This window comes from Spermophilus citellus (genome assembly GCF_964194105.1).
Source record: "Spermophilus citellus genome assembly, chromosome: 12".
Classification (NCBI taxonomy): Eukaryota; Metazoa; Chordata; class Mammalia; order Rodentia; family Sciuridae; genus Spermophilus; species Spermophilus citellus.
Window position 1 is genome coordinate 7977096 of NC_138198.1, and position 23844 is coordinate 8000939.

At 49.4% G+C, this 23844-nt stretch overlaps 1 protein-coding gene across 2 annotated transcripts in view; it reads left to right on the forward strand.

The window, feature by feature from the left end:
* PHF2 (PHD finger protein 2) overlaps nt 1-23844 on the forward strand; it is a 94279-nt gene that overhangs the window by 43570 nt on the left and 26865 nt on the right. For both annotated transcript variants that reach the window (XM_081263244.1, XM_081263245.1), the window contains exons 2-4: nt 7399-7484; nt 11315-11429; nt 22127-22287. In XM_081263244.1, the coding sequence (XP_081119370.1) occupies nt 7399-7484; nt 11315-11429; nt 22127-22287 (362 nt within the window). The remainder of the gene's footprint in view (nt 1-7398; nt 7485-11314; nt 11430-22126; nt 22288-23844) is intronic.

The window sequence follows — 23844 nt, forward strand, 5'->3', positions numbered from 1 at the left end:
ATGGTGATGGAGATGATGGTGATGATGGTGGTGGAGATGACGGTGATGATGGTGTTGGGGATGACGGTGATGATGGTGGTGGAGATGACGGTGATGATGGTGTTGGGGATGACGGTGATGATGGTGGTGGAGATGACGGTGATGTTGGTGGTGGAGATGACGGTGATGATGGTGATGGGGATGACGGTGATGATGATGTTGGTGGTGGAGATGATGGTGATGATGGTGGTGGAGATGATGGTGATGATGGTGGTGGAGATGATGGTGATGATGGTGTTGGGGATGACGGTGATGATGGTGGTGGAGATGACGGTGATGATGGTGATGGAGATGACGGTGATGATGGTGATGGGGATGACGGTGATGATGATGTTGGTGGTGGAGATGATGGTGATGATGGTGGTGGAGATGATGGTGATGATGGTGGTGGAGATGATGGTGATGATGGTGGTGGAGATGATGGTGATGATGGTGGTGGAGATGATGGTGATGATGGTGGTGGAGATGATGGTGATGATTGTGGTGGAGATGACGGTGATGATGGTGGTGAAGATGACGGTGATGATGGTGTTGGGGATGATGGTGATGATGGTGGTGGAGATGATGGTGATGATGGTGGTGGAGATGATGGTGATGATTGTGGTGGAGATGACGGTGATGATGGTGGTGGAGATGATGGTGATGATGGTGTTGGGGATGATGGTGATGATGGTGGTGGAGATGACGGTGATGATGGTGGTGGAGATGACGGTGATGATGGTGATGGGGATGACGGTGATGATGGTGGTGGAGATGACGGTGATGATGGTGTTGGGGATGATGGTGATGGTGGTGGTGGGGATGATGGTGATGGTGGTAGTGGGGATGATGGTGATGATGGTGGTGGAGATGACGGTGATGATGGTGGTGGAGATGATGGTGATGATGGTGTTGGGGATGACGGTGATGATGGTGGTGGAGACGATGGTGGTGGGGATGATGGTGATGTTGGTGGTGGAGATGATGGTGATGATGGTGGTAGGGATGACGGTGATGATGGTGGTGGAGATGATGGTGATGATGGTGTTGGGGATGACGGTGATGATGGTGATGAGGATGACGGTGATGATGGTGATAGGGATGACAGTGATGATGGTGATGAGGATGACGGTGATGATGGTGGTGGGGATGATGGTGATGTTGGTGGTGGAGATGATGATGATGTTGGTGGTGGAGATGATGGTGATGATGGTGGTGGAGATGATGGTGATGATGGTGATGAGGATGACGGTGATGATGGTGGTGGAGATGATGGTGATGATGGTGGTGGAGATGATGGTGATGATGGTGATGGGGATGACAGTGATGATGGTGATGGTGATGATGGTGATGATGGTGGTGGAGATGATGGTGATGATGGTGGTGGAGATGATGGTGATGATGGTGTTGGGGATGACAGTGATGATGGTGATGATGGTGGTGGAGATGGTGGTGATGATGGTGGTGGAGATGATGGTGATGATGGTGGTGGAGACGATGGTGGTGGGGATGATGGTGATGTTGGTGGTGGAGACGATGGTGGTGGGGATGACGGTGATGATGGTGGTGGGGATGATGGTGATGTTGGTGGTGGAGATGGTGGTGATGATGGTGGTGGAGATGATGGTGATGATGGTGGTGATGGTGATGATGGTGATGATGGTGTTGGGGATGACAGTGATGATGGTGATGGTGATGATGGTGATGATGATGGTGAAGCTGGTGAGGATGGTGATTATGAAGGGGATGATGATGAGGATGGTGGGGATGAAGGTGATGGTGATGAGGGAGATCATGCTGGTGGTGATGTCACTCAGGCAGAGTCAGGTCTTTATTTTTTTTCTCTCTTTTTTATTGAGCTAAAATTCATATAACTTGAAATTAGCCATTTTAACGTGAACAAGTCAGTAGCACCTCGTACGTTCAGTCTGTGTAACCATTGCCTGTATCTGGTTCCAGAACAGTTCCCAAAGGAAGCTCCACAGCCACTACATGGTAGCCTCCCATTCCCTCGACTTGCTCCCAGCCTACGCACCACTCTGTGTCTCTCTAGATGGACCTGTTATGGACATTTCTTATCAGTAGAATCACACGGTGTCAGTGCGGGTGTGTGTGGCATTTTACACTGACATAGTTTTGAGATTCATACACACTCTCTGACATACTCAAACTTTATTCCTTTTTTAGGGCTCAATGATATTCCACTGTATGTAGGACCACGTATTGTTTATCTGTTCATTTGTCATTGGCTGTTTGGGTTGTTTTCACCTTGTGGTTTTTGTGAATACTCTTATTACTTGTATTCAAAGATTTTTTTTTGAAGCCTATATTTAGTTCTCTTGGGTATATACCCATGAGTGGAATAATTGCTGGGACACATTGTAATTTTATGTATATTTTCTGAGGAAACATCAAACTTTTTTCCCAAGGTGCCTGTGCCATTTTATATTTTCTCCACTGAGGAATTGGAAGAGGGTTACAATTATCCCATACTCTTGTAAATACTTATTTTTCTAAAAAAAAATTATAGAAGCAAATTTATAGCCATTCTAGTGGGTACGAAGTGATCCGTCATTTAGTTTTGATTTGCACTTTAATAACAATGGTGAACATTTTTTCATGTGCTTGTCAGCCATTTACCAATCTTTGGAAAAGTGTTTAAACCATTTGTCCATTTTTAAATGGGATTATTTGTCTTTATTGTTGAGCTGTAAGCGTTCTTCATATGGACGCCCGGTCCTCATCTGGTATATGATTGGCAGATATTTCCCTTCATTCTCTCAGCGCCGTTTCTCCTCCTCCAACTCCTTTTTTTTTTTTTTTTTTTTTTTTTGGTACTGGGAATCGAACCCAAGGGCACTCTACCATTCAGCTGTGTCCCCAGTCTTTTTGTTTTTTACTAGAGACTGGGTCTTGCTGAGTTGCTGAGGCTGTCCCCCAACTTGTGGTCCTCCTTCCTCAGCCTCCTGAGTCCCTGAGATGACAGGCACCAGCCATCCTCACGGTGTTCTTTGATGCACAAAGAACATTTAATTTCCATGAGGCCAGTTTATCTATTTTTTCTCTTGTTGCTCGTGGTTTTGGTGTCATATCTAGGAATCCGTTGATAAATAACAAAGCCACAAAGATTTTTCTCCATTTTTTTTTTCTTCTAAGAGTTTTACAGTTTCACATCTTACATTTAGGCTGTTTTTGTTTTCACTGAATTTTTGTATAGGGAGCGAGGTAGGCATCCAAGTCTGTTCTTCTGCATGAGCCTGTCATTTGTTGAAGGTCTGGTAACCCTTGTCAAAAATGACTTTTTAAGTTTAAGTGTTAAGTTTTGAAATTGGGAAGTGTAAGTCTCTTTATTTTTCTTTTTGGAGGTTGTTTTGGCTCTTTGGGGTTCTTTATTATTCCATACGAATTTAAGGATACGCTTTTCCACTTCCGAGAACAAAGGTGTTGGGATTTTGTAGGGCTGGCATTGGATCTCATCACTTTCGGTATTCTTGCTCTCTTGACATTAAGTCTTCTGACCTGTGAACATGGGATGTATTTTCATGTATTTCTGCCTTTTAAAATTTCAGTGTTGTATAGCTTAGGTTAAGTTTATTTCTAAATATTTTATTTTATTTTCCAGAAGTAGGGCTTGAACCCAGTGCCCTATGTATGTTAGGAAAGTGCTCTACCACTGAGCTTCAACCCCAGCCCTTTCTTTTTTTATATATATATTTATTTTTTTAGCTGTAGTTGGACACAATATCTTTATTTTATTTATTTTTATGTGGTGCTGAGGATCGAACGAACCCAGGGCCTCGCATGTGCTAGGCGAGTGCTCTACTGCTGAGCCACAACCCCAGCTCAACCCCAGCCCTTTCTATTTTATTGTGAGACAGTATCTTGCTAAGTTGCTGAGGCTGGCCTTAAACTTCGGATCCTCCTACCTCCACCTCCCAAATGGCTTGGGATTACAGGCTTGCACCACTATGCCTGGTTCTCAGTATTTTATTCCTTTTATGTTATCATAATTGCTTTCTTAATTTTATTTTTGGATTATTCATTCCTAGTGTATGGAAATACAGCTAGTTTTTGTGTGTTGATCTTGCATTCTACAACTTCTGAATTTATTAGCTCTAGCATTTTGTGTGTGTGTGTGTGTGTGGAATCTTTAGGAATTTCTGTAGGATTATGTCATTCAAATAAAGATCATTTTACATCTTCCTTTCCAATTTGGATGCTTTTAATTTCATTTCCTTTCTCTGAATAGGACTTCTAGCACTGTGTTGAATAGAAGTGGCAACAGCAGACATCCTGTCCCCTGCCTGATCTTCTAGGGAACACTTTCAGCCTTTTATCAATGTGTATAATGTCACCCTTGTGTATGATATTAGCCGTGGGTTTTCACTTATGGCCTTTATCATCTGAAGACGTTCCCTTCTATTTAGAGTTTGTGGAGTTGTTGTTGTTGCTGTGTTTTAATCACGAAGGGTGTTGGATTATGTCAAGTGGCTTTCTCTGTATCAATCTAGAGACACAGAAGTGGCATGTGGTTTTCTTCGTTACATTGATGGGGTGTGGTGTGGAAGGAAGGGGACTGGGAGAGAGGGAGCAGAGGGCGAGGCAGAGGCTGTGCAGCCCCAGAGAAAGGGCCAGGTGAGCCACACTCCCCCGTCAGAGCTCTGTCTTCTCAAGTGGGGGAAAAAGAAGCAGAAATCTGCTGTCCCAGCCTCCAGGGAGGGCCCAGGGATGCTTGCCTTCCTAACAGACAGCAGTGATGCCTCAGGGATTGCAGCATTGGCTCATTTCCTGTGTGGAATGACCCTTGCATTCCTGTGATAAATCTCACTTGTTTGTGGTATGTGGTCCCCTTAAGGTGCTGCTGGGTTTTATTCCGCTAGTATTTTGCTGAGGATTTTATACCAGTGTTCATCAGGGTTGTTGGTGGGTAGTTTTCTTGTAGTGTTTGCCTGACTTTAGAGTCAGGATGATGCTGAATTTTTATAATGGACTAGGAAATATTCCCTCCACTTCTAACTTTCTGCAGCAGTTTGAGAGAATTGGTGGTGTTGAATTATTTTTGGCTCAGCCCAGGCTTGGTATTATTCATCTTTAAATATTTGATAGAATTCATTGGTGGTGGTTTGGAATTTTGTTTTAGGAAGGTTTTCAATGACTGATTCCATCTCTTTATTTCTTATGGATATGTTTAAAGTTTCTATTTTTTTAAATTTCGATAGTTTGTGTGTTCCTAGGAATCTGTCCATTTCACCTCGGTTGTATAATTCATTGGCCTGTTCTTTCAGAATCCTTTTTTTGTTTCCTTAAGGTCAGTAGTAATTTCTGGTTTTAGTAATTTGAGTCTCCTCTTCTTTTTTTTTTTTGGTTGGTCTATCTAAAGACTTGTCAAAGAACCAGCTTTTGGTTTGGTTGATCCTCTTCTAAAGTCGCTGAGTTCATTTCTGCATAGGTTACTACATTCCCCTCCCAACACTTAACATTGGAGGGCCCCCCATTCAGAGGAGAAAACAAGTTCAGAGATAGATATGATGTTCCATCATCAAAGAAAGCTCCGGGCTATAAGACGTCAGGAAAAGTGTCCAGTGGTTCAGACCCAGAAGAGCATGGGTTCCCTGGAGATGAGTCCAGCTGCCCTGAGCTTCCCTCTCTAGGGACCCATGTGCCCTGTGGCTCCAGCAGCCCTCCTGGCATTGCCAAGGTGACTGAGTGGGCTGGGGGATGCAGCCTGTGTCCTTAGCAGATGTAGAAGAAGAATGACAAGCTCAGAGCCAGGTGTGAGACCAGGTCCAGCATCTGCACTGAAATATGCTGCTTTCCCTTGGTTCAAGTGTAGGCAGTTTGAAAGGGGAACTGTCACCCCCTCCCACCCTGATGTAGCCTGTCAACTCCCAGTGTTCTGGCCTCATCTCCAGCTGGTAACTCACCTGTCCCCACATGGTCTTGTCATTTATCACTCTTAATGGTCACTGATGATTCCATTAGGGGGAGGGACACTAGATGGCAAAGTTTGTCTCTAAAGAGAACATTTAAGCTGTTTCTAATCTTCTTCTAACACAGAATGCTGAACAAGCATCGCAGTTCATACAGTGCTTTCCTCTCAGGATGTTCCCATGTCCACCTGTGGGGGTGTGTGTCCTGCCCAGGGTGTGTGGGGAACCGGGCTCCTGGCTGGCTTTGGCAGTATGCCCTGCCCACAGGAGCCGTCCTGTCCCTATTTCCCAGTCTCATCACCTTTGCGTTTTAGTGTTTTAAAAGATTCCTACTAATTTTTGATAGCAATGAATCTCTATCGGCCCCCAAATAAAAAAAATTAAACGAAAGAAAACATTTAAAAGGTCATTCTAAATGTGACTGAAAATGGTTTAGGAAACTTGGCTTTAATTGTTTGGGAGTGCCTGCCCTCCATCAAAACCATCTGCTTGGTGGACATCGGTGGCTCCTGGATAGCTTGTTCCTCTGAACTCCCCCTACACAGAAATTCTGGATGTGCCCCTGGGGAAAATGTCATTTTTAAAAAATGTCTGGTCAGTTTTCTTCACACTTCTTGGCTCACGAGAAGGAAACGCTGAAGCGTGTTCCCAGCCCATCAACTGCTTTTCCTTGTGGGGGTAGGTTTCCCCACGTCCCGCCCTTCATCAGCTCGATTCCCATTTATTGCATGGAACAGATAGCCACTTTTCGGTCACTTTTAACCAAAAAAGTAGAAGCCGTCGGAATGGAGCCATGTGTTTCCATCTTGCTGGGTTTGATACGCTAGAAGCTTTTGATGTTTTGTGTCATAGCCTTTGGTGCTCACTGTCCTCATTCCCTAAGTGGCTTTGGCCTGTGACCAGGCCGGTGTCTGCTCAGCAGGCAGCTCTCTCCTGGGCTGAGTTCTCGGCAGGAACTCAGGGAGGGAGGTTGGAGAGGTCATGATTCCTGTGACCCAGGTGTCATCCGGAGCCCTCTGGGGTTGAGCTGGGCAGGTGGCCGTGGTATGCCCTGCATGGGGTGCTCCTGGCTGCTGCTGGTATGTTCTGTCCTCACGGGCTGCTCCAGGGAAAGACCTGGCTCTGAGATCCCCCCCTCATCTTCTCTGAACCCTGGGGGACAGGGTGGAGGTGGCCTTGTGGAGACAGGCCTGCTGGATGTGAGGCCCAGCCCATCCAGTGGGTCCACGTGGTGGTCATGTCCAACACTGTCTGCGTCTGGGCTGCAGATCCACTCTAGGAGGGCAGCCCTGCAGCTCCCCCTGCCCTCCAAGGACCCTGTCCTGTGCAACTACTCCATCTGGCCTCAGTCCTCAGGTGGTGAGCTGGGACCCTACCTCAAAGTTGGTGGATGAAAGTCACCTGAGGGGGCTTGAATGAGAGGGTAACGATCTGTTTCCTCCTGTTTCAGCTGTGTTGGGGTGGAAGAGGAGGAGGCGCCAGACATTGACATCTACCACTGCCCAAACTGCGAGAAAACCCACGGGAAGTCCACCCGTAAGTACCTGGAAGGCCGCCTCTTGCCATCTGGAGTGGCAAATACTCGCCTTGGCTGCAGGGAGGGCCGGGGCCCTGCTAGGCCTGGGCCTCGGCCCCGAGATGCTAGGGCTGAAACGCCCTGGGTGGCACCAAATGGCAGTGTCACAGCCTCAGGACTCCAAAGCTGGGAACCCCTCAGGCCTCACCTGCCTCTTCTGATTGGCTCGTGCCCTCAAGAGCTATGCAAAAACCCCACTAGATTTAAAGCCCAGACAGGGCTGCATAATTAACTCTGGTAGTGGCCACAATAGCCTGAGTCTGGGGTGCAGACTTGGGGATTCAGGTAAATGGTGATGAAGGTGCATCAGGGCCCCCAGATCAGCCCATCCCTGCTGCACTAGCCACTGGCACAGGTGGGCCCATGTCATCCGTATGTGTTTGTGGGTGGGCTCTGCCTGCTCCTCCAGCAACAGCACCCCCCTTCCCAGGGCATCTCAGAGGCCTGTGTCGCACAGAGCTTGCTGTTTGTGTGTGCTGAGGCTGTCCCTCCCCTCCCCTTTCCTCTGGTCCCTCTCAGGTTCAGTGGGTCCTGGGGGGCTCCCAAGGCACAGGCTCAGTCATGCTTGGCAGGTTCACCCAAGTGGCCTTTCAGCTCCAAGACCAAGCCTGAGCTGCAAGTGGGGGTCAGAGCCATGTTCTGCGAAGACCTCAGGAGAGAAGTGAGCTGGGGACTGGACCAGTGTCACAAGTGTGCAAGTGTGGCCTCAGGGCTCCTGCCTGGGTTTGTACCCACAGAAACTGTGGCTGAACGTGGCCTGGGCTGGCTGGCTGACCACACTCCCGTTCCTGGCCCTGGGCTGGCTGGGCTGAGTGGGATGGTGCCCTGGGCCAGGGCTGGGGCGTCAGTCTCCTTCAAGAGAGTTCCCTCCAGGTCCCTGTTGCAAGCCTGGGGGGCCAGACCCCCAGGCTCCGTGGGCTCCTGTAGACACAGTGGGATTGGAGGGAGGAGGCAGAGGTGGGAGAAGGCCCCAGCGCTCTTGTTCTCGGGGTCCAGCCTGATCTCAGGGGAGCTCTGGCTGGCCTGGCACTTGGTGAAGCTGGCGCTGTAGAGTGAGGTCTCCCCACTCTGGGGACCTCATTGCTGTCTCTTGGCCTCTCTAGGGCTGTGTGTTAGTCAGCTTTTTGCTTCTGTCACCAAAATACCTGAGTAAACAACTTAAAGAAGGAAAAGTTGATTTGGGCTCATAGTTTCCGTCCACTGCTCTGGGCCCCAGGTGAGACAGAGCATCATGGTGGAAGGAGTGACAGAGGGGCACTGCTCAGCTCTTGGCAGCCAGGAAGCAGAGGTGGGGGAAGGGTAAGGGGCCAGGGACAAGATATACTCCCATGGGCAAACCAGTGACCAGGTCTCCAACCATGCCCCACCTGCCTGCCGTTTCCACCTGCTCCCAGTGATCTATTCAGCCTTCAGTGGACTAACTATGGAGGTCACAGTCCTTCTGATCCAAGCACCTCCCCCAAAGCCCAACTCTGGTCTTTGCTACATTGGAAACCTAGTCTTCAAGACGTGAGCATTTGGGGCACATTCCAGATCTAAACCGTTAACTGCCTGTGTCCATTGCTCTGAAGGTAGGAGCTGCAGTTGTTCCAGATTTTGTCCTGGCTCCCTAGCACATCCTCAGCCCCGTCAAATGCCACCAAATATGTGGCGGGGGCGTGGTGAAGATGAGAAGTCTGGTGATGCTTTCTGAGCTTTCTAGGCTAAGGCTGTGCCTGGGGGAAGTTACCTTCCTAGCCCCTCCCCAGCCATTGGCAACCCTGGGGACAAACGGTGACCCTACATTCTGGTGACCGCTTCAAATCAGAATTAGGGGAGGAAGAATTTCTCCTGGGTCCAGGGACCTCGCCGAGCACACCTGGAGATCTCAGGGCCTCCTTATCTTTGCAACAGGACCCAGACAAATGAGGCAGAGCTTCTGGGCGGATGCAGGGCTGCACCATGGGACCTGGGAGGTGGCCAGGGCAGAGCAGGGCTGGCGTTAGGAGATCCCAAGAAGTGTTTCCTTGGGGTGGAGGATCTACCTGCTCACTCAGGAGGCCCCGGTGAGAGGATTTTGGGGGCAGCACATGCTCTGTGTGGTTTATGCCACAGGTGCACATGAGTGTCACCTGAGAAGAAGTTCTAGACTTAGAGGTCTTGGAAACCACAGGCTGCGGCTCCTGCTTTGACAGTCAGCACGTGTTCCAGGTGTCTTTGCCTGGTGACTCTTGTGAGTCTAGCTGGGGTGGGGTGGGGGCTGCATAGCTGAACAGGTTACCCACATTGACGAGCACATGGTGTTGATGTCTTTAGTGCCCCTGGGTGTCCTCTGAAACACTCAGTGTGACAACCCACTTGCTGTGGGATGCATGTGTACCCAATCTACCCAGGCCCCACTCCTGTGCCTCGGGAGATTTTGGGCCAAGGTTTGGCCGTCAACTAAGAGCTCACATGCAAGCTCCCCATCCCATTTCCTATAGCCCAGCCCCTAGGGAGCAGTGTGTGTGTGTGTGTGTGTGTGTGCGCGCTCGCTTGCTTGCTTGCTTGCTTGTGTTTTTGTTTGTGTGTGGGGGGGTGTGTATTAGTCCATTTGAGCTGCTGTAACAAAATACCAGAGACTGGATGGCTTAAATAACATCAAATTTATTTCCCACCACTCTGGAGACTGGGAAGTTCAAGAAACAGGCTCTGGAAGATCCTGTGTCTGGTGAGGGTCCTGTTCCTGGTGCAGCCTATGGCCTGTGAAGCCCTCTGGAGGCCCCAGGCCTGCCTCCTGCCTTCCTGCCCTTGCTGTTCTGGCCTGCACTGGGGCTTTCAATGGACATTGCGAGGACAAGAGGGACCCATGCCTGTGGCCAAGCATCACCTTCTCTTTATAGAGGCCACAGTGGTGGGATTGCAGGGCGCTTCCCTGAGCTGTCCCCTGTCCTGATATGTTCCTGGGACTGACTTTGAACCATGGGCCCCACAGGTTTATCTGACCATCACAGAGTAGATGTAGGGCCTCAGAGTTCCTAGACTGAATCTTGGCAAGGTGTCCTGTGTGACAAAGGCACAGGAAAAGCAGGGAAGCAGCAGCTCTGAGTTGCAGCTCTGTGACAAGCAAAGTCACTAAATGGTCAGACTGACTTTCCCCTCTCTGTCACCGTCACGTTCTGAGGGTTGGGGTGAGAGCTTGCTTGTCCAGGCACTATCCTCACCTGCTCAGACCGGAACAGAGGGCTCCGTGCTGGGCCCGGGGGACACCTCACCCCATGCCCCAAGCCATCTTCAGGGGTGTGTTACGGGGAAGGAGGTGGGGAGAAGGGTCCCCTGTGGTGGTGGCTATCAGGTGCCAAAGGTCGCAGCAGGGAGGTGTCAGGGTCTTGATATGGAGGGCAGGTGGAAGGCGTCACCCAGCTCTGGGATGCCGGCTCCCTTGGCTAGGGACCTTGCAGGAGGTGTCTCTGGTGATCTTGGTAGATTTGTTGCCTGAAGGAAGAGGAGTCCTGGGAGACCCCAGGTTCTGCGTCAGAGTAATGGATGGTGATGCCACTTTAGTGGGTGACACGGGAGGCTGACGAGGAAGGGTGGGGTCCGAGTTCCTCTGTGTGTGTGAGTGGTCAGGGTGAGGAGGTGCTGGGTGTGAGGGTTGGGTTTCAGGAGGTCTGAGTACTCACAGGCTCCCCAGATTCTTCCCACCTTTCGAATGCCTTGCTGGGTCCCCCTGCAGGGCAGCAGGTATGAGGGCCCCGGAGGAGGGGTTGCACTTGGTGACATTCCCCACCTCCTGTCCCCCACCTCCTGTCCTCCCCCCCGCCCCCTGCAGTGAAGAAGAAGCGGACGTGGCACAAGCACGGCCCGGGGCAGACGCCCGACGTGAAGCCCGTGCAGAACGGCAGCCAGCTCTTCATCAAGGAGTTGCGGAGCCGGACCTTCCCCAGGTGGGGCCAGGAAGGGGTGGGGGGCCCTGCAGAGTCTGGTCCTTACCCTGTGGCCCTGCCTTCTCCCTTCATCTTTCACCCCCTGCAGCCAGTGGCCATATGCTCTGTCCCCGGTGATCCTTCTGACTATGGCTGGGGCTCCCTCTTGCAGGAGAGGGGGGAGTGGTTATGCTGTGCTGGAGGTCACAGAGCCCCCACCTGCAGCCCGAGGGTGATGGCCAGGGGGACAAGCACAACCACTGTTCCCCTGGGTGGAGGGCACCCTTCCTGCCAAGTGCTTCACCTTTATGTCATTTTTCCTGTGGGTTTCTTTCTTTCTCTTTTTGGTACTAGGGATGGAACCCAGGGGTGCTTCAGCACTGAGCTACATCCCAGCCTTTCTTACATTTTCTTTAGAGACAGGGTTTTGCTAAATTGCGAGGGGCCTCAGCCTCCTGAGTCGCTGGGATAGAGGTGTGCGCCCCGTGCCTGGCTCCCTGGTTTCCTCACCCCGCCTTGGAGCCCTCTTGCCTCCCACATGGCCAAGAGGCCAGCACCTTGAGGAGGTGTCACAGAATGGCCCCTGGTGAGAAAGGGCATTCACAAGAGGCCCCCTGAGCTACCCGTGGCTGAGAGCTCCTTTCTGTTTGTCTGACAAGACCTTTTTTCTTCTTCTTTATTTTGGAAGGATAATTTCACTGGAAAAAAAAGTTTTCCGTTGTGGATTTTTCTTTTGACACTTTAAGTATTTCCGCCAACTCCTTTCTTGCTTCTGGGATTTCTGATGAGAAATAGAATGTCACCTTATCCTTACTCCCCTCTGTGGAAGTGCTTTTCTCTTCGGACTTCTTTCTTTTTTTCTCCAACCACCCCCCCACCCCCGTTTAGTGAGGGGTAATTCACAGACCAAAATTCATCCACTTAAAGTGCACAGTTCAGTGGTTTGTGGTGTGTTCACAGACATGTGCATCTTCACCAGTCAGTTTTAGAACATTTTTGTCACCCCAAAAAGAAATCCCACAATGTTTATTGTCACCCTTATCTTCTATCCCCCTCCCCACAGCCCTAAGCAACTACTGTCACTTTCTTTTATTCATACATTTGCTTACTATGGACATTTTATATCAATAGAATTGTACAGTCTATGACTGGCTGCTTGTGTCCTGTGTCACACCTTCGAGGTTCACCACATTGTGCTTTTTTCTTTTTAATGATTGGATAATATTCCACTGGTGCCTAAACCACATTCTGTTTATGCATTCACTGGGTGATGGGAATTTGGGTTGTTTCTGCATGTACAAGTTTTTGTGGGGTCATGTTTTCATTTTTTTAAGAATGGAATTGCTAGGTTGTATGGTAACTCCGTGTTTAATGGTTTGAGAAATTGCTAGACCATTTCCCAAAGCAGCTGTACCATTTTACATTCCTGTAAGCAGTATATGAGGCTTCTCATTTTTCTACATCCTCCTCACTAGGTCTTGTTATTATTTAACATTTTGATTCTGACTGTCCTAGTGGATGTGATCTGTTATGTCATTGTATTTTGATTTGCATGACCAAATGACCAAAGATGTTGAGAATCTTTTTCTGTGATTATGGAACTTTCTAAGAGTTTTGTCGTTGTAGCATTTACAGTTTATTCTTTATTATATCTTAATTAATTTTTTTGTATATGGTGGGAGGCAAAGATCTAACTTTATTTTTTTTTATATATTGCTATCCATTTGTCCCAGTGTCCTTTTTTGATGAAAAGACTATTCTTTTACTGTTTATTTTTATGTGGTGCTGAGGATCTAACCCAGTGCCTCATGCATGCCAGGCGAGCGCTCCACCACTGAGCCTATTTTTTTACTAGCAAGTGGTCTTGGAGCCTGTATCGAAATCAGTTTGCCACAGATGCGCATGTCTATTTCTAGATGCTAATTCAGTTTCACTGGTCTGTTTTTGTCCTTATGCCAATACCACACAGTCTTTTTTCTTCTTCTGATTATTTTTTATTGGTACGTGCCATTGTGGCATATTTCACATATATAAAAACATAATTTGATCCGTTTCATCGCCACTTGTCCCCCTTCCCTCCTCCTTTCCTCCACCCCCATATCAACTACTGAAGTCATAGTAAGTTTTAAAATCAAGAGGTGTGAAGCAAAGTCTAATTTTGCTTTTTCTTTTTCAAGGTTATTTTGGTTCTTCTGGGTCCTTACCTGTTCCTTGCATTTTACTAAGATCAACTTGTCAATTTCTACAAAGAAGTCACCTTGGATTCTGAATGTTTTTGATCTATAGATTATGATAGAGTTTTTCCATCTTAACCACGTTAAATCTTCTGGTGCATGAACTTGGGATGTTTTTCCACTTATTTGGATCTTTTAAAATTTCTTTCAACAATGATTTATACTTTTCTGAGTTTTGGACTGCTCTGGTTAAATTTATTTGTGTTTTATTCTTTTTGGTGCTCCTGTAATGGAATCGTTCATTTTATTTTCAGATTGTTCAGTGCATAGACATATATTTGTTTTTTGTATATCAGTCTTGTGTCCTGCAACCTTGCAGACTAGTGTGTTAGCTCTAATTTTTAACGAGTCCCTTAGGATTTTCTCTATAAAAGATCATGTGACTTGAAAATAGAGATGATTTTACTTATTTCTTTACTTTTCTGTCTGGATGACTTGTATTTCTTTTTCTTGCCTAATTGCTTTGGCTCTAGAACCTCCCTATGATGCTGAGTAGAAGGGGCAGGGCAGGGGTGATCAGGGCTCCACCCAGTGCTGTGAGCATGCCACATGAGGGGGGAGCTTCAGTTCCACACGTGGCCCCCCTGCAAGAAGGCAGCCTCCACTTCCTGGCAGTACTTACCCAGGGCTTAGCCTCAGCCACAGAGACTGGGACAGTCAGGGTTTCAGAAAGAAGCCCTGGAGTGGGAACAGGCAATGGAGCCTGTGTTCTTGGCTGTAGGTGTCTAGAGTGGAGTCTGCATCCTGCTGAGCAGTGGAAGGTGGGGTGAGAGAATGCTCTGTATTGAAGTATCACAGCCTTTCTTAATGATTTTTTATAGATTTTCTTCATTCGTGAATGAACCGGCTTTGAATAATTGCTTTGTAAATAATTTCCCCCAGTTCCACTATCATGCTAGGAATTTCTCTCTCTCATCTGGTTTCTTTCAAAACATTACCTTTGTCTTTGGTTTTCTGCAGTTGGAATGTGATATGCCTTGGCACAGATGTCTTCTGGGCCCTCTGGATATTTTTTTTATATACACGACATTAAATATTTTTCTGCTTCTTTGTCTCTTTTCCTTCTGATATCCCCATTGTGCATATGCTACGATTTTGCATATAGTATACTTTGTAATTTGGGGCTGAGAGCTGGGCGTGATGTGTTGTGTAAGAGGAACTGAGGTGACTGGCTTTCCGTGTGGCGTTAGGTTGATCTGGCTAGGATGGGGACCATGTTAAATTTGCTATAGCTCTAGGTGCCAGAGGCTTCACTTCTACTAGTTTCACTGTTTAATTATGTCCCCTCATTTTCTTTGATTTTCTGATTAAATAGAGTCTGTGTCTTGCAGCTCTTATAACCAACTTGTTATCCTAATGTGCTCTTTGTCACTGGACCCGGGTGTGTTTGCTCTTTACTCAAAAGCCAGTAGTTGAGAGGAAAGTTGGAAAAGAGGAAGCCAGGTTTATTCAAGGACCAGGCCTGAGAAGCTAGAGGGGGCTGTCCCCCTTGGCACTCTGTTTTGGGGACCTCAAGTACACAGAAGGACTTTTACGGAGGAATGGAAGGATGTGCGGTGGGACAGTGGGCAGAGAGGTCACATGCTGAGCAGGATCTTCATCATCTCGGTTACATGTCTCCTGGCCGACTCCCCGCCCCCCACTGAAAATTTGCAATTGACCTTGACCCCCGAGGTCTAGTTACAACCATATTTTCTAGAAGTTAAACATACAATTGACTGTGTTAGTGATACACAGAATTAAAGAATAAGGAGGGCCCTGTTACACACACACACACACACACACACACACACACACACGCAGATCTTATCTGAAAGTCGACAGATGTTCTGGGTTCTGTAAATGTAGTTACAGTTATAGTTCACTGTAACTCTAAAGTTACAGTTGTGTCACTGTGTGTTCACCGTAACTGTAAAGTTAGGTGCTGCTCATCTTTAGAATTTAGAATGCTCGGCACAGGGAAGAGAAGGGACTCCGCAGAGGGACAACTCCCAAAGGAGTGGCCCCCGTGTGGTCTGTCGACTAAGAAATCATGACCAAGGTTAAAATAAAAGCCAAGGTGTTTTTATTCTGCCAAGGTGCAGAATAGATTTGCAAATCAGAGAATAGAAGAAGTTCCGTTTGATCACGCTATCATTCCTTTGAGGGAAAGTTGATCTGGGCTTTTATAACAAGGAGAAGTGCAACTTGGTGTTGGAGGAGGTCAGCCGGACCCAGGCCCATGCAGCGGGTGGAAACCACCACCTCAGGATGCTCGTGCACCTTGTCATGCACTGGACTGCCCCGGTCAGGGGCAAAGACTGGTCACTCTGGTATTTCTCAAACCTTGCAAGCAAGGTGTTGCTAGGTTCTGGGAAACTTTTCTTTCTAGTGGATTCAGTTTCTGACCTCTCTTTGTGGCAGGTATCCCGCCCCTATAAGTGCATCTCTAAGGCCAAGAGAGGAGTCTTGTCTCATTTTATCCATTCTACAGCCTTTTGGACTTCTATTTTACCAGGTGGTCAGGCTGTGGGGAACCGACGTGTTCTGTGATTTCATGGTTAATTCTCAGTGCTTTACTTGGCCTGAGTTTCTGGGCTGTGACCTTTGGAAGCATTTCTCTGTCTCCTGCACCACCCTTACCTGAGACCTGAGACGGCATGGCTGGAGGGGGCCGGACTTGGCTTATTTCCCTTCTTCCTGTCATAGAAAGGCCTGGTAAAGTGATTTCCCCTGGATGGTAGACCTTGGTTATGGAGAACATTCTAGGTGTATTTAAAAATGATTTCTTTTCCTTTTCCCCAGCCTGGGTCAAGAGGGATCTTTGTTTTCTATTTTGTTTTTGTTACCAGGGATTGAACCCATGTGCACTTAACCACTGAACCACATCACCAACCCCTTTCTAAAATTTTTTATTTAGAGAGGGTCTCAGGCTGGGGATGTGGCTCAAGCGGTAGTGCGCTCGCCTGGCATGCATGCGGCCCGGGTTCGATCCTCAGCACCACATACCAACAAAGATGTTGTGTCCGCCGAGAACTAAAAAATAAATATTAAAAATTCTCTCTCTCTCTCTTTCTCTCTCCTCTCTCACTCTCTCTTTAAAAAAAAAAAAATAGAGAGGGTGTCACTAAGTTTCTTAGGGCCTTGCTAAATTGCTTAGGCTGGCTTTGAATTTGAGATCCTCCACTCTCAGCCTCCCAAGCCTCTGGGATTACAGGCACATGCCACTGTGCCCTCTAAGAGGGATCTTGACCTTGAGTACTTGGTGGTTTCTGAATTGATGAAAGTATGCCCCCCCCACCCCCACACCACCACCCTGGGTGGGGACTTTTTAACTCATAAGCTGGTCTATACTCAACTTCCAGCTGTTTGTCCAAAAAAATTACCATTTAAAATTCCCACCAGTTAGCAGCTCCTGCTCCAAGTGAGGCAAGTCTTGCCTGTGATTTTCTTTATTTTCCTGTTTCCTCAGATTTGGTGAGGGTTGTTTGCCCTGTAACCCCAATTCCCTGATGAATCTGAGAAAAGTTGTTGATTCTTGGTTTAATTTGGCTTTTTTATTGTGAGGATGGGAGTGTCAGCTTTCAAGCTCTTTATGTGTTGGAGTTGAAACCAGAAGTCAAGTTCCACACTGTTCCAAGCACCTCACGTTAATTGGGTTATTTATCTTTTTATAATTAAGTTGTAGGAGTTCTTTACATATTCCAGCAGGACGTGGTGGCACACGCCTGTAATCCCAGCAGCTCAAGAGGCTGAGGCAGGATTGCGAATTGAAAGCCAGCCTCAGCAACTTTGGAGGCCCTAAGCAACTCAGCAAGACCCTGTCTCAAAAAAAAAAAAAAAAAAAGGGCTGGGGATATGATTCAGTGGCTGAGCGCCCCTGGGTTCAATTTCTGGCCCAAAGGGGGGAAAATATCTTTTTACATATTCCAGATACTCATTCCTTTTCAGATTTTCTCCCCCATGCTACAGGTTCTCTTTTTGATTTCTTTTTTTTTTTTTTTTTAAAGAGAGGGTGAGAGACAGAGAGAGGGAGAGAGAGAAATTTTTTTAATATTTATTTTTTAGTTTTTGGTGGACACAACATCTTTGTTTGTATGTGGTGCTGAGGATCGAACCCGGGCCGCACGCATGCCAGACGAGCGCGCTACCGCTTGAGCCACATCCCCAGCCCATCTTTTTGATTTCTTGATAGTGTTCTTTGAAGCACTAAAGTTTTGATTTTGGTGAAGTCCAACTTTTTTTTTTTTTTTTTAAAGAGAGAGTGAGAGAGGAGAGAGAGAGAGAGAGAGAGAGAATTTTTAATATTTATTTTTTAGTTCTCGGCAGACACAACATCTTTGTTTGTATGTGGTGCTGAGGATCGAACCCGGGCCGCACGCATGCCAGGCGAGCGCGCTACCGCTTGAGCCACATCCCCAGCCCTGAAGTCCAACTTTTCTATTGTTTGTGCTTTTGGTGCCACTTCTGTGAAAGCATCACCTAATATAAGATCTTGAGCATTTAGGCTTTGGTCTTCTACAGTTTTTGTAGTCTGAGCTTTTTATTTAGGTCTTTGACTCATTTTGCTTTAATTTGTGTATGTTGTGAGGTGGGGGCTCTGCCGTTCTTTAGCATGTAGATCTCCAGGGTCCCAGCACCTCTCACTGAGAAGGCTGCCCTTTCCCCATTGGTCTGTCTGGGCACTGTGGTTGAAAAGCACTTAACCATGGATGTGAGGGTGGACCTCTGGACTCTCTGTTGTGTTCCGTGGCTCTGCATGTCTCTGCGTACGCTTGGGCTATATGGTCTGGATTGTCATAAGCTTTGAAGTGAATTTAGAAGTTGCGAGGTGTCCTGTGGGTGCCTTGCATTCCGTTCAGCATTCCATGTTTTGGTAGGAATTGAATGGACTGCAGATCAACATTCCATCATTTGTTTTTTCTTTCTTCTTCTTTTTTTTAATTTTCTTTTTCTCTCTCTCTCTCCTCTGTCTCTCTATCTCTTGGTCTGTCTGTCTCTCTCTCTCTCTCTCTCTCTCTCTCTCTCTCTCGGAAGCACTGGGGATTGAACCCAGGGACACTCTACCACTAAACTATGTGCCCACCCTTTCATTTTTCTTTTGAGAAAAGTTCTCACAAGGTTGCTCAAGCTGGCCTCAAACTTGTGATCCTCCTAAGATGCTCCTAATGCCTGGCTCCATTGTTTCTTGAATCCTACTCCTTCCTTCTAGTTTTGATTTCCCTCTTGTTGAATAATAGCCTTTACTAGTTCTTTTAGCAAAAGCCTATGAAAAATATACTCTTTTTGTTTTCATTTCATCCTTATTCTTGAATGATTCTAATATCCTGAAATTGATCTCTAGTTCTAGAGTTAAAGTTATTTTCCTTTTACTCCTTGAAGATACTATTTTATTATCTTTTGACATCTCATGTTGCTCATGATGTCTGCTGTCAGTCTTGTTGCTGGGCTTTTTGTTTTTCCTGATAAATAATGTGGTATTTCCCCGCTCCTTTGAAAACACTGAAGATAGTCTGGTCTTTGATGTACCATAGTGGATGCTGATAACTCTGTGTATGCGTTTTTTTGTTTGTTTGTTTTTCCTGATTGGAACTCTGTACACATTTTTAATCTGAGAAGTCATGTCTGAATTCTGTATTCTATTTTCCCTTTCAATAGCATTTCTTCAGCATGACCTTTGTCATTTTTCAAATCTTTCTTCAAATTCACTTTCTTCTGTTCAGCAAGTTGCCATTGAATGCATCCATTGGGTTTGGAAAATTTCAGTCAAATTTCTATTTTTAGAATTTCTATGAAGTTCCTTTTCAGTGTCCTTTTCTGTTCTTTTTTCACACTCCCTGTTCTTTACCGGATCCTTTTGTTTTCTGACTTGTAAGGTGTTGGATAGGTTTTAAAATTTCTTTTTCAGCCGTTCTGTTTCCCTCAGCTCCTGGGATTTCCTCTTGCCTGGTGTCTCTGTGGACTCCCTCCTGGTGTTCACTTGCTTCTGTGGGGCTTGGTTCTTCAGAGGGGTGGTTTTCCAGGGTGGCTGGCATGTCCCAAGCTGCTACTTGGTTTTGTAAGTGCCTTTTACTGTGGCCCCGTGAACTTCATAGCTCCAGATCCCATTTGGGCTTCCTGCTCTGTGGATTAATGTGAATTTGGAATTCTCCCCAGGGATGAAAGAGGTTGAGATTATCAAGGGCAGCTTTCCACGTATGACCCTGTAGAGGAGAAATTTCTCTTGGCTTCCAAAGCTTCCTTGAGTGACCTTGGTGTTCCCCAGCCACCCCACAGCAGTCTCCGTACATTTTCTTCTTTCTCACCTTCCTCTTACTCCTGCTGGTTTATCTTTAGCACTGTTACCATGTGGTCCAGCCAGTGGGCCCTCTTCCATCCTGATCTTAACTGACTTCTGGGCAAAACTCGGCCAGGAGCAGTGGCACACACCTATAATTCCAGTGACTTGGGAGGCTGAGGCAGGAGGATCGCAAGTTCAAAGCCAGCCTCTGCAACTTAGTGAGGCCCCAAACAATTTAGCAAGACCTCGTCTCAAAAAATTAAAAAGGCTGCAGATGTAACTCAGCGGTTAAGCACCCCTGGGATCAATCCCCAGTACCCAGACAAACCAACCAACCAACCCTGCAACACTGGAGGCTGCTGCCCTCTTCTCACGGGAGTCCTGTGCTTTCTTGAGTCTTCCTCCCCCACCTGCTTTCTCTCCTGCAGACTCCCCTCCCTGTGGCATCACCTGCCAGGGGCTCTGATCCTGGCCCCGTCCTGAGGCTCCACTCCTGTCTCCGTCTTCTAGCTGTCCTGAGCTCTTGACCTGTGTTTCCACTGCAGAATCACACACCTCAGACCAAACATGTCCCCAGCTCAGCAAGGTCTGCTCCTTGCTCCCCACTCCGGCCCCTTCTCCGTGGTCCCTCCTCTCACACCAGTCCCCTGCCACCCACCTTGGCCGCGCCCTCTTCCCTCACCCCCGTGTGATGGAGCAGTGGGTGTTGGCATCTCCTGAGCCCCCTCGTTCCCGCCTGCTCACTATCCAGGCGCCCGCCGAGGTCCTGAGCCTCCTCCTGCTCCTGTCTTGGTTCTGCTGTAGTCCCCTGTCCCCCCAGCAGTGGACAGAACCGCAGGCTGTCACCACCCTGCTGAAACTTGTCCAGGCTCTGTGCCTGCAACACGAGCCCTGGCCAGGTGGACGGGCCCTCCAGTCCCCAGCCCCCTGTCCTTCCTCACACCTGCCCTCTGCTCTACGCCCTGAGGCCTTGGTGACGCAACTTCTGTCCCCACTCCTTAGGCCCCTTCTCTGATGGAGCCTGTTCTCAGGATCTCCCGGCAGGGGCTCCTCCAGCACAGCCTGGACCCAGGACAGTACCCACACACCGGGGTGGGGCGGGGAAGGCGTCCACTGTGTGGTGGCCGAGGAACCCACCTTCTCTTTGGACTCCCGCTTCCCCTGGAAGGTTGTCAGGACCTGTCCAGGCTCTGAGACTGTCACTGGACCCCTCTGCCTGTGGATCTCCTCATGCCTCTGGCCTTGTGGTGGCAGCAGTGTCCAGTAGGGGGCAGGCCAGGATTGGATACCCTTGTGAAGGTCACAGTGGCCTTCCTGGTGGATGCCTGGTCCTGGCCTGGCCACCTTTTCTGGGGCGGAAGTGTGGGGCAGACGGGGCTGGGCAGTGTGGGAGGTGGAAGAGGCCTGATTTTTACAGCCGCCTCCCTGTGGGGCTTTGTTCAAGGCCCTCCCAGCCATGGAGCCTCTCCTGGGTCCCTTCTGGGGTCATGGACTCTGTCCACCGTTTTGGTGGCTCCTTCCCTTGTCAGCACTGACCCTGGTGGCCACTATTTTAGCTGGGTGGAGTCCGGCTGCCTGGAGCTGGGCAAGCCCTGTCAAGGTGATGGGGAGACCAGGTCCCAAGGCGGGTGAGGGAGAGGCTGCGAGGGCCTTCCGAGTGGCCGCGCCGGGCAGCTGCCAGCTCTGGTGAGGGATCCCAACCCAGGGCGAAGAGGTGGTGGTCCCAAAGCATGGTGTCATCCCGCCGTGTCCCAGGGCTATGGTGGGAGGTGGGAATGGGCTTCAGGCCTGGGCTCACTGAGTCCTACTGGTGGGGGTCTCCCTGGACACTGCTCCTGTGTGGCTCATCCTGTTGGGGCCTCCTGGCCCAGCCCACCCAGAGGCCGTGGGAGAACCTGCTCTGTCCTCACCCTTTGGGCTGGGGCTGGGCAGTCAGAGGGGCTGCCCGCCAGGCTGTGGGGATGATGGGATGGGCAGTGGTCTGCAGGGGTGTGGCAGTGTCAGTGTCCCCTGTCACCATGGGCCCTGATCTCAATGATGGGGTACGAGAGCTGGCACCATGTCTGCCTGTGACTGCGCTGGTGGCCCCAGGGAGGTGCTGTGGGCCAGCCTCCTTCAGTGGCCTGGGGGGCTCCTGGCCAGAAGGTGCTTGGCCCCGGGGCCCTGTCCAGACCTGTCTGGCGCCGGCAGCTGTGACAGGACCCCTGACCTGCCCTCCCCCGCAGTGCTGAAGATGTGGTGTCCCGCGTGCCCGGCAGCCAGCTCACCCTGGGTTACATGGAGGAACGTGGCTTCACTGAACCCATCCTTGTCCCTAAGAAAGATGGGCTGGGCCTGGCTGTCCCCGCCCCCACGTTCTATGTCAGTGACGTGGAGAACTACGTGGGTAAGTGCTGTCCCCTTCCCATCTCATGGGGGTCTGAAGTTGTGAGGCATTGGGGGTCAGCCACTGCCCGGGGCAGACCTCCCCAGCACTGTGGCCACATCCTGGACATCGGAGCCTGGCAGGCCCATTTCCTTCCGCATGACCCTGGCTACAAAATGGGGCTGGTCCGGGGCCCCCTGATTCTCCCAGTCTTGAATTCCACTATGGCTAGGTATCAGGTGGTGGGAACGTGGGTCCCTCCCCTGCCCTGGCTGCCAGCTGGGTCCAGGCCTGCTTTCCCTACGCCATGATCTGCTTCCCCAGTGCCAGGGCCACCTACCTCTCCTGGGTTCTGCTAGTTTCTGCTGACGCTGGTGGCAGCTGCCTGGCGTGTCCGTAGAGAGCTGCAGCTTGTGACACTCTGTCAGGGCACGTGCAGGTGGAGGAGGGTGTCTGTGTGGCAGACATGAGGCAGCACCCCTGGGGTAACTCTGGCAGGTTGGGCTCCTCGGTTGCTGGACTCAGGTGTTCATGGGAGGGGGTCCTGGGAATGGCTGGTGGGGAAGGAGGAGAAATCCTGGAAACACAGCACCCAGCATGGGAAAGGGTGTGGGTGTGGGCGAGGCCCTGCAGCCCAGCAGCCCCTTCGCTCTGACCTTGACGTCTGTGAAGCCCATGGTCAGGGGTGTTGGGGGTTAAAGCGAGATCATCTGTGAAAGCCACCAGACACACAGAAGCACCCCGCAGGACGCTGCCACGTTCCATTTTGGCAGTGGACAGGGGCCACATGTGCACACTGGGGCTTCCCAGGATGGGCCCTCAGATTCACGCAGGGAGAAGAACATGCCCCGAGGGGACCGCTGGGGAGTCTCGGAGAGGGGTCAGGGAGGCCTCCTCCCTGGCTGCCGGTTGGCGGTGTTGGGCTCTGTGGAAGAGGCTTATTCTGTGCAGTCCTCCTCAAGAGGGAGGGCAGGCGGCGGGCCACTGGGCCACTGTGTTCGCAGCCATGCGTAGACAGGGACATTGGCAGTTCACAGCCGCCTGGCTCCGCCATGCTGGAGAGTGGCCTCGTCTTGGCCGTCTCTGGGCGCATTTGTCCTACGAGGCACAGGAGGCCAGTCTGCCTGTCAGGGCTGCCTTCCTCTTTCTAACACCAGGCCTGGCTGTCCTGCTGGGCATGGAGCGCAGTGGGAGCGCCAGTCTCCAGTGCGCACTGCCCAGCACCGGGCCCTGTCCGGGCTCCTCCCACGTAGGAGCAGGTTTCATCCTGCTGGCAGCCCTGAGAAGTGGGGACCCACAAGGGCCCTGGCCCCTCCATGGGTGTCCCTGCGGAGGCAGGAAGAACTGGTCCTTAGTGGTATTTATTGCTTCCTACAGTCTTTCTTGTTCCCCTTAATTTAAAACAAAAAATTGTGGGATTTTTTAAAAACACATCCAAAGTGACAGCGAGCCCTGTGCACCTGGCACTGGCCACAAGCCCCCAGCTTTCTGTTGATTTTCTGCCAACCCCACTCTCCTCACCACTGGAGGGTTTTAAAGCAAATCTCCACATACATCTTTTTGCCCATAAAAACTTCA